This window comes from Limanda limanda, chromosome 16 (assembly GCF_963576545.1).
Source record: "Limanda limanda chromosome 16, fLimLim1.1, whole genome shotgun sequence".
Classification (NCBI taxonomy): Eukaryota; Metazoa; Chordata; class Actinopteri; order Pleuronectiformes; family Pleuronectidae; genus Limanda; species Limanda limanda.
This window is the reverse complement of record NC_083651.1, coordinates 5,339,915-5,352,081: the sequence shown is the minus strand read 5'-3', so window position 1 is coordinate 5,352,081 and position 12,167 is coordinate 5,339,915. Positions and strand designations below refer to the sequence as shown.

Here is a 12,167-nt window from a genome sequence, read left to right as displayed (position 1 = left end):
TGTTGCCTAGGACAATATTGCCGAAAGACAGTGTTGTGGTGTTGCTTGCAAATGCACCGGCACCAGAGGAGACCGAGGAGCCGTTGGACAGTCGGGGACAAAGGTAGCTATGTTACCAAACTTAAAATAATCTATATTTATATACACAAACACAAAAACTGTTTTTTAAAAAACCTTAATTATACTAGTAATGATTTTAATGTATTCATCACAAGCTAACGTTTTTGTTATTTTGTCTTTCAGGGCGGTCCAGGGTTAGGAGGAGGCCAAGGTCATCCTGGAGATGAGGGTGGACCTGTAAGTTTAAACACCTCTTTACCTTTAAGAGGACACTCCACATTGACAACTTTGTGTGTTTTGTTGCTCACTTCTTTGCTTTCCTTCAGATTTCCCATAACAATCTTATATCTCTAATGACAGGGAGAGAGAGGTCCTCCTGGTGTGAACGGAACACAGGGCTTCCAGGGATGTCCTGGGCAGAGAGGTGTCAAGGTAAAGGCTTTGATATGGAATTTAAAATTCGTTATCGTAATTTAGGAATATTGCTTTATACATATATACATATATGTGTGCTATGGTGTGTAATCGCTTTTGTTTTGTTCTGTCCAGGGTTCTCGTGGGTACTCAGGAGAAAAGGTGAGTGCTTTTCTTTGTAAGTCTTCACCAAGATCTAAAACCGCCAAATAAATAAATATTCACCAACTGCTCTTATTTTCCAGGGTGAATTTGGAGAAATTGGACTTGATGGCATCAATGGAGAGGAGGTGAGTGTGTGTTGATAAGATCTTGTCAGTCAGTTATCTTTATATTGTATCCAATAGAATCATCATCAGGCATGTGGAAATTGAAGTTCACCCAATGTCTTCATGTGACGTCTTCTGAACGGTTTCAGGGCAAAAGTGGAGTCGCTGGACCGGGAGGAGACAGAGGAAACCCGGGCAGAAGAGTGAGTGACTGGATGCAATTTGAGTTTCACACTTTCTCATCAAATCTTTATGTCATGTAGATTGTGCTGAACAATTCTCATTAAACATATTTATTGTTTTTAGGGTCCCAAAGGTTCCAAAGGACAAGGGGGAGACCGAGGGGAGGAGGGAATCAGAGGAGACCCTGTGAGTATCATAGACCATTACTGTCCAAATAGAGATATTTAACTGTAGACAAATTGTGTTACACATGGATAATTAAAGTGATGTAGATTCATTATAGAGTAATGTTACATTATTTGTATGGTTGTAAATGTTTAGTTTTATGCATAAAGTAGTAAGTTATAACTGACTTGAGTCTGAGACGGAGCTGCACAGCGGCCAGATGAGAAACTGGTCTGTGTCTGATCATTAGAATGGGATTAGTGTGTCCCTCCCTCCTTTCTCTCCTGTACAGTTTGCATAAGGACATGTTCTCGGTCAATTTTCTTTTCGGGTGTTTATGTGTAGCTGCAGCTGAAATGTGATCATCTGTCTAATAGGGCACAAGTGGACGAGACAACAACGAAGCAGGACCGAAAGGAGACCCTGGTGATGCTGGACCAGCGGTAATGTCCACATTGTGGAAACGATATCTTGCGAATGTGTTTTCAACTTTACACTTCCCAAAGTTTTTCCAGTTCAACATTTCATTGTTGTTTGTGTCTGGGTCTGTTTTTCTGGGATATATCTTCCAAAACGACAGGGAGATGCTGGTGTGGATGGAAAGAAGGGAGGCCCCGGTGAAGTCGGACGAAGGGTAAAGAATTTTGCAATCTTCATCTACCATTTCTGTGTTTGTTTTTAGAACTAAGATTTAATTCCATTCCTCCTTCATTAGGGAGCTGGTGGCAGGAGAGGTGCACCTGGACAGCCTGTAAGAGCCTTCCTCTGGCAACATACATTATTTAATACTTATTGCTGTGACTTTGTGTGACAGTAACTGGAACATTGTGCTGCTCGCATGTCATTGAAGGGAACTGCTGGACCACTCGGAGTCAATGGTGTGCAGGGAGAGGCCGGCATCGGAGGATCCAGAGTAAGTCAATTCATTTTCACACTATTTTTGGCAGATTATCCAGTCGACAAATGCATCTGACACATCCCTGCAAATCTGCAGCATTGGCAATATGACAAATCTAGTTTCACTGAGTTGTGGAGTATTTATTGATCTATAAATCTGTGTTCATTCTTTACTCAGGGGTTGAAATTTAAGATTTAATCTGAAAGAAGAGCAGTGCTTCATCAATGTCTGGTTTTGTCTTTGTTCAAGGGTCCTTCTGGACCGAATGGTGCCCCAGGACCCAGAGGAGAAGATGGAAACCCTGGACCCAGGGTGAGTAAACCTGGTCCATTCTATGAAATAAAACCTTCAGCTCTGTGTGTAACAAAGTAAACAGGACTCTAATGTCTGGATGATTTTTTTCTAGGGTCCCGGTGGTATCCCAGGTCCTGTCGGGGACAAGGGCAGGAGAGGATTTCTCGGTCGTAAGGTACTGAGCGAAACACAATTTTGTGTGGCTTATGTTCTCTGGTTCATTTCTAAACACACTAGACGAGGACGGGCTCTCTCACATTACTGAACACACATGAATCGACTGAGCAAACATTAAAGCACTATAAGAAAACACCAAGGCCCTTTTTGCTGAAGAAACAAAAAACCCATGAGAGTTTAATTAAATCTACAGCAACTGACATGACGGCTCAAATAGATAATACACTCATTGTTTTGTATCTTGCCATCTCAATGCCTCTGTAGGGAGAGCCAGGAGATCCAGGACCAAAGGGGATCATCGGACCTCTTGGCCCCCGTGGAGAATCTGTAAGGATGAACCTTCATCTTCTGTATATGCAAAACCAATGAAATGTTAATATACAAATCAGAAGTATAAGAAGTACATGGCTTAACTAACCAAATGTGTTTGTAATAGAGGAGATAATTATAGGTCAGACCATAAAAGATACTCTTAGAAGCGATTTTCTTCTTTATGGCTATAAATGTACGAGGTGTGTTTTTGTTGTGTGTCTGCTGCTCCTGTTTCTCTTTCATTAGAATAGTGAATTGCAGTTGACTTAATACAATCTGTACAGAGAAAGGTGGAATAGTGAAGATATTGTTCTCCTTGTAGGGTGAAGATGGAAGAGATGGATTTGGTGTTGCAGGGCCCAAAGGAAGAAAGGCAAGTGAAATACTACACTTTGTTATGTAATGATCAGAAGATTTGTCTTGTATTTTTCTAAACACACAGTAGAACTGGTACAACTTCTGAAGAGAACTGTTAAAATACAGTTGTTTCTCAGGATTATCAATAAACTATTAACTTTTTTCACTCAACACCTTATGTTCGATTGCATCTACAGGGTGATGAAGGCTTCCCTGGATTCCCCGGAATCAAGGTAACCAAAGAAATCCCACACTGGGCATTGGACCTGTCTTTTGATGTCGGTCATTCGCTTTCATTCACTTTACTTCTATACATCTGTGTAGGGAGCAGGTGGTGACATTGGCACAGAAGGTGGACTTGGACCCAAAGGAAACCGTGGACAGAGGGTAAGGGATTCTGTAACATGACCATGCTGTGTATTCATCAGTACACACTGTAGTGCATCACTGGACACGTGCAGTGTGTTACGTGAATGAGCTGCATAAGACTATTGGCAGATGGCAGAGTTTTAAAGTGAATAATATTCTTTCTCTGTTAATTCTTTCCAGGGTGTCTCTGGAAACATCGGTTCAGCTGGACAGAAAGGAGAGGCAGGATATTCTGGGCCATATGTAAGCAACTTAACATTTTACGTTGTAAGATGAAATGATAGAGAATGTGTATGTCTCTGATTTGCACCTCTTCTTTTAGTTATTTCTGTCGACGTATGTGGATTTGAAACTTATGACATGTAATATGCACTACTAAATGTAATCATGTTAGGTTAAATAAGCGGTGGATTAAGCACTGGTTGTTTTTCCAGACATATTCAATTGTCTCTTTCACCAACAGGGTCAGAAAGGGCCGAGAGGACCCGGGGTTGTGGTCAGTGTCTCGTTTATTTTCTATTATTTGATTGAATGAAAAGAATAAAACTTATTTCTGGCGTCAACATCTTTTAACATTTCTTTCCATTTGCCTCTGTCCCTTCAGCAATGTGACCTGGTGAAGAAGATTAGAGACAACTGTCGTGAGTATCACAACTATCAACCATGACGCTCCACAGTATTCAAAGTAAATAACGTTTCACGCGTGTTGTGCTGCACAAATGTCTGAACACACTTTTTTCCTTTTCTCTTGCAGCTTGCTGTTATGGTGAGTACACAAATGTTCAATGCAAACTAAAACAGTTGCTGTGTGTGTGTGTGCTGTATTCACTGTTCTCCTCTGTGTGTTGTTTACCATCAGGTCAGCTGGAATGCCCCCTCTACCCCACTGAGCTGGCCATCGCCCTGGACGCTTCTCAGAATGTCGACCGCAGAGTTTTCAACAACATGCGGGACGCCGTCCTGAACCTGGTCCGGAACATCACCGTCTCTGAGAGCAACTGCCCGAGAGGGGCCCGCGTCGCTTTGACCTTGTACAACAGCGAGGTCACCACCGAGGTTCGGTTCGCTGACGCCATGAAGAAGAAGGCACTGGTCCAACGCATCGAGGGACTTCAGACCCTGCAGACCAACAAGGAGCGCAACCTGCCGTCGGCCATGAGCTTCGTGGCCCAGAACACCTTCAAGAGGGTGCGCAGCGGCTTCCTCATGAGGAAGGTGGCCGTCTTCTTCGTCGGGGGGGCCCTCGGTCAGGTTCAAGGAGTTACTAACGCAGCTCTCCGCCTACACGATGCTGGAATCGCCACACTGTTCTTGGTCAGCCAGGAGGAAAGAGCTCTCACCAGAGCTCTGCAGGTACGACTCCACAAACAACTTCTCAGGGATTCAGTGTGTGAGCCGTATATTCACTGTAGAAATCTAATTGTGTATTTTCTGCTTCTTTTTGTACAACAGATCAATAACACAGCCCTGGCCCAGGTGATTGTGCTCCCCGCTCCTGGAAGTGCTAAGTACAATGCAGTCATCCAGAAGGTTATGAGCTGCCATGTCTGCTTTGGTAAGAGCTTTGCATTTCTACACTTATATTTTACACTTAGATTTCTGATCTCCAACCATATCTTCACAAAGACCTGGGGATAGTCGTAATTATTCATTTATTTGTCCCCTTTAAAAATCAGTTTTAGATTTGGGAATGTGAATAATCACATTACTTTGTTTTTTAGACTTCTGCTCTCCAGACCAAATGTGTGACTACGTGCCCCCATTCACCACCGGCCGAGATCGGAGGTCTTCCACCACAGACGTGGACATCGACATGGCCTTCGTCCTGGACAGCTCCGACTCCACCTATCCAACCGTCTTCACTGAGATCAAACGCTACATCGCGCTCATAGTGGAACACCTGGAGTTGTCTCCCAATCCCACATCAGATGTTCACCAAGCCAGAGTGTCTGTGATCCAGCAGGCGCCTTACGAGTTCATCCAGAACAAAACCGGCCTTCCCATCCATGTGGACATCGGCTTGACTGAGCACAGTTCAGCTCAGGACATCGTCACGTTCCTGCTGGAGAAGACACCACAGCTCGAGGGTGGCAGGGCCCTGGCAGCTGCCATCGAATCCACGATGGAGCTGGTGTTCGACAAGGCGCCTCTCCAACGGGCCAGGAGAGTGCTGTTCCTCTTTGTGACGGGAAGCGTGGAGGAAGACGAGCAGCAGCTGGTGCGCATCGCCACCGAGGTCAAGTGCAGAGGCTTCTTCCTGGTGATCCTGGGTGTGGGAGGGCAGCTGAGTGCCGGAGACAACCGGGTGTTGTCCCGCATGGCCAGTGAGCCGTCAGATGTCTTCTTCAAGAGGCTGGAAAGCCTCTCACAGTTTTATGACAAACACATCCAGACCTTCAGCAAGCTGCTGCCAAAGTACATCAGCAGTAAGTGCAAGACAAACGTCAGCGTCCCTCACTCAATTCTTTGTTCCAGTCCCTGTGAGTGAGACCCTGTTTGTTGCTGCTTTGCCTTCTAGTTGAAAACGCGTTCTACATGTCCCCTGAAGTCTCCAAAAACTGCAAGTGGTTCCAGAGTGACCAGCCCCTGAAAAACCCCTTCACGTCGTCACAGCAACACGAGTAAGTTCCCGTCACTGTTCACTGTTCATCTCTTGAATAGTTTGATGGTTTCATCACTTTTTACTGGTTCACTTACAGGAAGCATCAGAAACAACATGAAAATCATCAAGCAGTTCATCCAAGGAAGCACAAAGGTAATAAATAACCTGGACTTAAAATACTTCTGGATGCAGAAGGTTAGATTTGTGTTTTCTACACCAACAGGAGTAGTAGCTTTGTCACGCTGACTTCACACATCACCTTCTTCAGCTTCTGCCCTCGTTGTGTCTCTCTCTCACCGTCTCAGATGCAGATGAGCTGCACGTCTCCAACGTCACCTCCAGCAGCTTGAAGCTGCGTTGGAGCAGCCCGGACCCCAAACTCTTCGTCTACTTTGAGGTGGTGGTCACGCGTCTGTCCGACCACGTCCTCGTGCTGAAGACCAACGTGTCGGGCGCCGAGCTTTCTGTGGACAACCTGCAGAGCGCTCAGACGTATCACGCTGTGGTCACTGCCCACACGGCAGAGGGACAAGTGGTGTCCACCCGCAAAGGCATCATCACTACCAGTGAGTCCGAACACACACACACACACACATACACACACACACACACACACACACACACACACACACACACACACACAGACTGCATTCAGACAAATCCAGCATCGTTATTTTACCCCTAAACATCCTCTCACTCTTTATTGCCCTCCTGTTAGGTTTTATTAATATAATAATTTTTATTATTGTCAACATTTGAATACAGAGCGATGTCTTTTTGTAGCCGCCTCCTAATTGGGAGTTTCCTTCTGACAGAAACAGCCGAGCGTAAGCCGACCAGCCAAGGAACCCGCACGGTAAAGACCACACCGCTGGACAAACCCGAAGCTGGTGAGTGACTGCGTGTGTGCTTGTGTGTATGTGTGTGTTTGCGTATGTGTGTGTACATAATGATATACATAAGTTGTCTTTCGGTCCCAATGTAGGTTTCTCTACACTCGCCGGGGGGATTAGTCTCAGTTGGTTTGTGTTTGGCTGCTTTTCTTCAACAGTTTGTTAGTCACATAAATAAAACCTGATGGTTTCACTCGGTGCTGTGTTGTGATTCAGTGACAGTTCAAGTGAACACGTCACGTAGGTCTGACGCTCAGACTCAATACCACGGAATCCTGGTCTGTGCTGGATCTTCTTACTTCATGTGTTTGGACAAGCCAGACAGCTCAGGATACAACATCAGGGCCATTTTGTTTAGTTAGCGGAGGGAGATACTGGAGACGTTTTACCGTGGACATAGTTGTTGCAGGAATTAATACTCACAGCTGCTGCTTCTTATAACTGAGAACATGTTAACTGGCTGTACATTCAGGCAGGACAGGCTTCTGCCATTCACTCAGGGATTATATACAGGGCTGTCTTCATGACAAAGGGGAGTGGATGCAGAACGTTGATTCTCCAGTGGGACCAAAGAGAGATTAGAAGACTGGACTCAGCTGCAGATTTGTCTAATATCCAGTATTTCTGGGTTTGATTCATGCAAATAACCTGGAGCACCCCCACAGCCTTGTAGATGACTGAATGAACTAACCTGTAACAGTGACTTGATCATCTGCTCATTCTACTGACGACTTTCAATCAAGTGTCCAAACTGCTTTTAAAACCTTGAGCCTGACCCCCCTCTGTAGAATGCCATGTGGAATGCATGTTCTCTTTTCCCCTGTGATGGACGAACCATATCAACGCTGAGACTCGTTTGACCTGTTTGTATTTTTCTGTTACTTGATAATTGCTGGTTTCTCATGTAGTTGTAGATTGAATCCTAACACAAACTCGTCCTGTCTCCCTGTCTGTCCTCCATCACTGCTGTCTGTTTGTTGCATGTTGTAATGTGAATGACTCTTTGCAGACCCATGCTCGCTTGACTCTGAACCTGGAATGCCGTGCAAAGAGTATCAGGCTAAATGGTTCTTTGACAGAAAGAGCGGGATCTGTACCCAGTTCTGGTACGGAGGCTGTGGCGGCAATGAGAATAGGTTCGACACTGAGACGCTCTGCTTGAAACACTGCATGAGGTCAGGTGAGTGTCCTGCTGCCAGGCCCCCCCCCCCGAGGGAATGTGCCGTCACCTGGCGTGATGGCAAAATCTAACCGTTAGATCCTGAGCTTCAGCCCCAAGTGCAGAATGTAGAACTAACTGCTTCCTAAACCTGCTCCACAGCTCAGCAGCCGTAACGAGGCGTTGCAGGACATCAAGCTTTGTGTTTCTCCACGTGTGCACGTGGCTGTAATAAGGGGGATATTTTAAAAAGTTGGCAGAAACATAAGAAATTAATTAAACAGTCTTTATCTGCCCCACAGTGGGCTGCAGATATTAGCGGCTTGAGAAACGAGCTCCCACACTCACAGCAGTAACCGAGCATTATCACCAGCCTGCAATTAGCTAACAGTATAATAATATGTTCAAGGTTAGTATAGTGGAACATTCATCTGGAAGACATTTGAGTTCATCTGCCCTAACGTCTGCAAATTCTGAAAAGAAGCTTCATTTTTTTAAAGCTTTTAGACAATATTATAGCAAAAAAGCTTTATCTTTGTTTATGAAAAGCTTGTGTATTAAGTGATGCTGTATTTCATCTCTTAGCAAGTATATTGAATATACACGATTCATAGGAGAACATGTTAATATCTTTAACTTAAAGTGTCATCTTATGACTTGTCACTGATTACATAGGAAATCTGGATTATGTCTTCAAGTAGAAGTAATAAGCACATGTCAGTGATCAGTGTTAACTTTACACTAGACGCCATTTTGAAAAGTCTTCCTTCCTATAAGTTTTTGATCAAATTAAAGTATTTTCCACTGAAATCACATGTTGATGTTTCTCCAGAGCCCGAGCCCGAGCCTCAGTCCCAGGTGCAGCAGAGTGAGCAGGTGGAGATCCTCCCGGCTCCTGGTGAGATACCATCCACACTCACTGAGAATATACAATTTGAATAACGTGCATATTTTCTGACCATTCATTTCCTTTTACTTCTGATGTGGTTGCATCTGCAGGCTTTGCAAAACGCTCGCCAAACTAAAAGAGAAAAAGGACTCTTTCCTAATGGTCTAGTTTGAAACCAGAAAATCCACATCCTTCTAACACGATTAGGATCAGAGCTTTAGAAGCCGCAACCTAATGTTGGGCAAACAGTATATTGACCAATCCTGCAAGTTATTGGTGTTGCATAATTTCACTTTCCACAAACTGAGCTCACATAGCAAAACAACAAGTTCTTTGTATTCAACGATAAAAAAAAAAAACACCCACCTCAAATGTTCTAAATGACTGATGGAGCAAGTATAAAAGACAAGCATGGAAAAATGAGAAGGTCCTGCTTTTGTCCCGGGAGCGAGCCAAGTCGTAACTTCAGATAAAATGAATGGAAAGACTTGTTCAAAGCTTTATTGTGTTTTTTTTGTAGTTGTTGGAGAATAAACTTCAAGTTAAATGTGTCTCATCAGCGCTAGGCCAAAGAGTATGGAAGAATCTAAATCCTGCTTTGTTCTGGAACATGAAAGGCTTTGTACCAACTTCCATCCACAACTTGATGAATTCACTGTCAACGTATTAGTCATTATGTTAATTATAATGACCATGACCCATTTCCTGCTAATCATACTGCTCCTTATTGTTCAGATAAGTCTGATGTAGTGTGTTTTCATTCTCTCACTGATTGCCCTTTGTCCCGCCCCTCCCTCCCAGCTGCCTCCACAGCTGTAGACATCTGCCAGCTTTCCAAAGAGGAAGGTTCATGTGCTAAGTTTGTCCTGAAGTGGCACTTCGACGCCGCCAGCCAGGCCTGCGCACGCTTCTGGTACGGAGGCTGCGGCGGAAACCAGAATCGCTTCGACACCTTTGAGCAGTGTGTGAAGACCTGTGGGAAACCAGGTACGTGATCGCTGCGAATCTGAAGAGCAACACCAGGAGGCCAACGTGTAATAAGACATGGAGCTTTGGGCTAGCTGTAACAAAATCCCAAAAAACTTAATTCTACAGTACACTTTTTATTAGTAGTTTAGCAGTGGCTACAGAACTCGACCCATGTAGCATCTGTGGTCAATGAACAGCAGCATTTAAAGTTCACAGCATGAATCAGACAGATAAAGATAAACTGTCCCAATGTCTGCTGCACTTTTCAAAGACAAAAGTTCAAAAAACAGCAATAAATCAATACATGGACAGAGATAAATTGTGTTTCTCTCTCCCGCTCGTCCTCAGCGCCACTCAACCGAGGAGTCGTTGCTGCGATAAGAACATAGGAGCAAAGTGACACACCTGGCCAGCTGTTACCTCTGTTTAGAGGATTCTGAGATGGAACCATCCACAATGGCCATACTGTATGGATGCAAGACCAAAGCAATGGTGGCTGCACTGGATCCACAACAAATGGACTTCATACAAACCAAATTCTTGAAGTAGTTTTTTTTCACAGCGAGAACACGATTTGCTGCATGATTTGTTTTTGTTTTTTTACCTACTGGTGCTATGTAGTATGTTGTGTTTTTACAGATGAGTTCATTCAGTTTTTATCTGGAACATCACATTGGTTTTCATATTTTTTCAAAACATATATGAATATCTTGGACAGAGATTAGCAAGGAAAAAAAAGCCGGTTACTCTCAGGACCGGCGTTGTTCGGTGCAGTTATTTTATATTGTGTTTTTCTTTTTTTTTTTTTACATTCCACATTCACAAAGGCTTTATTTGATTTATATTGTTCTCCAACTCACTTGATCCCAGTTGAACGACTCCTCCCCTCTTTCCCAGTCACCAGGTCCACAGTGTGGTGGGGGGGGGGTGGGTGTGTATTTAAAAAGACAGCGACCAACTGCTCGGATCTAGAAACATTAATGTAACACTAAGTGCACTTCTGGAGCCTTAAACACACTTTCCAGCTATTGAGAAATGTAATGTACTTGTCAAGCTGTTTTGTTTTTTTTTGGGGGGGGGGGGGATTTCATATGGTTTTCCTGAAGTTTGTGTTTCCATCTGGTTATAGGAGAAATAAAAATGGATTAGACTTTCTAATAAACATGAGCAACTGATTCCTTTCTTTCTTGTTGTGAATTAAGTTCGGTAAGAAGCACAGAATATAAAGTGTTTTACATCAGGCCAAAGATTCAAGGAACATGTTAAAGATTGTGTTAAATGTTTTTTATATACAGAAATTGGATTCTGGCTTTGAGATTCAATAGCAAACATATTTTGCGTACATTCAAATATGACTCTGGTTAAAGTGAAAATGAGACTGACTGATATTGTTCTTGATCCTTTTTGACATTTAGTTGGAACCAGCTTACTTTTGTGAAATAAAACCATGATAGTTTTTCACCGTAAATGACTCTTGGTGTAAAATTGTAAGTATAATTTGGAGGAAACCATTAAAACCCAAGCAAGCATCAAATAATACTTGGATTATGTCAAGAGTTTCCTGGGGTAACAAAATCAGCGTGTCCTGAAAAAAGAAACATAGCAATGAAATAAGCTTCATCAACATTTGAACCCTCTATTATCTTTATTATATATCCTGTCTGAACTCCTATAGATTGGGTCCTTCAGAGAATATAGAAAAATGAAAGCTCACTAATTATCTAGTCACCACCATGCCGATTGGGGGGGGGGGGGGGGGGGGGGGTGAGTCCACAGAAGCTTACAAAGCTAAACAGATGTTTCTGAGGAAAAAAATCTTCTGAGTGTTTGGAAACTGGGATTTATGGGATATAAACAAGCTGCGGAGGAGTTTGTTGTAAACACACCAACTATGTGGTGGTTTTTCAACCCTGAACTTCTGTACTTAGGACACGATAATTCAAGATAAACTGAACTAATAAGAAGGGAAATCCCACAAGGGATATAATTTATGATGATTTTTTCATGAGAATTTTATATAATTGAAGCAGCATAAAAGGAAATGATAAGGGACTGATGCAGGGAGCTGCTCTTTCGGGATTGGCTGAGCCAGGGAGCGCAGGACGTGCTGGGAATCAGTGCTGGAGGGATTCAGGTGCTGGAACCAGCTGCACCTTC

General features: G+C 43.5%; 1 protein-coding gene across 1 annotated transcript in view; it reads left to right on the top strand.

Moving 5' to 3' along the window:
- The window catches only part of col6a3 (collagen, type VI, alpha 3), a 69,713-nt gene extending 58,528 nt beyond the window's left edge, over nt 1-11,185 (top strand). Inside the window, exons 13-44 of the mRNA XM_061088711.1 lie at nt 11-103; nt 244-297; nt 421-492; nt 610-636; nt 720-764; nt 893-946; nt 1,050-1,112; nt 1,469-1,534; nt 1,672-1,725; nt 1,807-1,842; nt 1,942-2,004; nt 2,239-2,301; nt 2,396-2,458; nt 2,725-2,787; nt 3,095-3,145; nt 3,327-3,362; nt 3,454-3,516; nt 3,679-3,741; nt 3,962-3,994; nt 4,103-4,139; nt 4,253-4,264; nt 4,358-4,851; nt 4,951-5,053; nt 5,220-5,924; nt 6,017-6,119; nt 6,198-6,253; nt 6,406-6,666; nt 6,916-6,990; nt 8,003-8,173; nt 8,985-9,050; nt 9,843-10,028; nt 10,359-11,185. Coding sequence (XP_060944694.1) covers nt 11-103; nt 244-297; nt 421-492; nt 610-636; nt 720-764; nt 893-946; nt 1,050-1,112; nt 1,469-1,534; nt 1,672-1,725; nt 1,807-1,842; nt 1,942-2,004; nt 2,239-2,301; nt 2,396-2,458; nt 2,725-2,787; nt 3,095-3,145; nt 3,327-3,362; nt 3,454-3,516; nt 3,679-3,741; nt 3,962-3,994; nt 4,103-4,139; nt 4,253-4,264; nt 4,358-4,851; nt 4,951-5,053; nt 5,220-5,924; nt 6,017-6,119; nt 6,198-6,253; nt 6,406-6,666; nt 6,916-6,990; nt 8,003-8,173; nt 8,985-9,050; nt 9,843-10,028; nt 10,359-10,399 — 3,372 coding nt within the window. The 3' untranslated portion in view covers nt 10,400-11,185. The remainder of the gene's footprint in view (nt 1-10; nt 104-243; nt 298-420; nt 493-609; nt 637-719; nt 765-892; nt 947-1,049; nt 1,113-1,468; nt 1,535-1,671; nt 1,726-1,806; nt 1,843-1,941; nt 2,005-2,238; nt 2,302-2,395; nt 2,459-2,724; nt 2,788-3,094; nt 3,146-3,326; nt 3,363-3,453; nt 3,517-3,678; nt 3,742-3,961; nt 3,995-4,102; nt 4,140-4,252; nt 4,265-4,357; nt 4,852-4,950; nt 5,054-5,219; nt 5,925-6,016; nt 6,120-6,197; nt 6,254-6,405; nt 6,667-6,915; nt 6,991-8,002; nt 8,174-8,984; nt 9,051-9,842; nt 10,029-10,358) is intronic.
- Nucleotides 11,186-12,167: the final 982 nt, after the last annotated feature.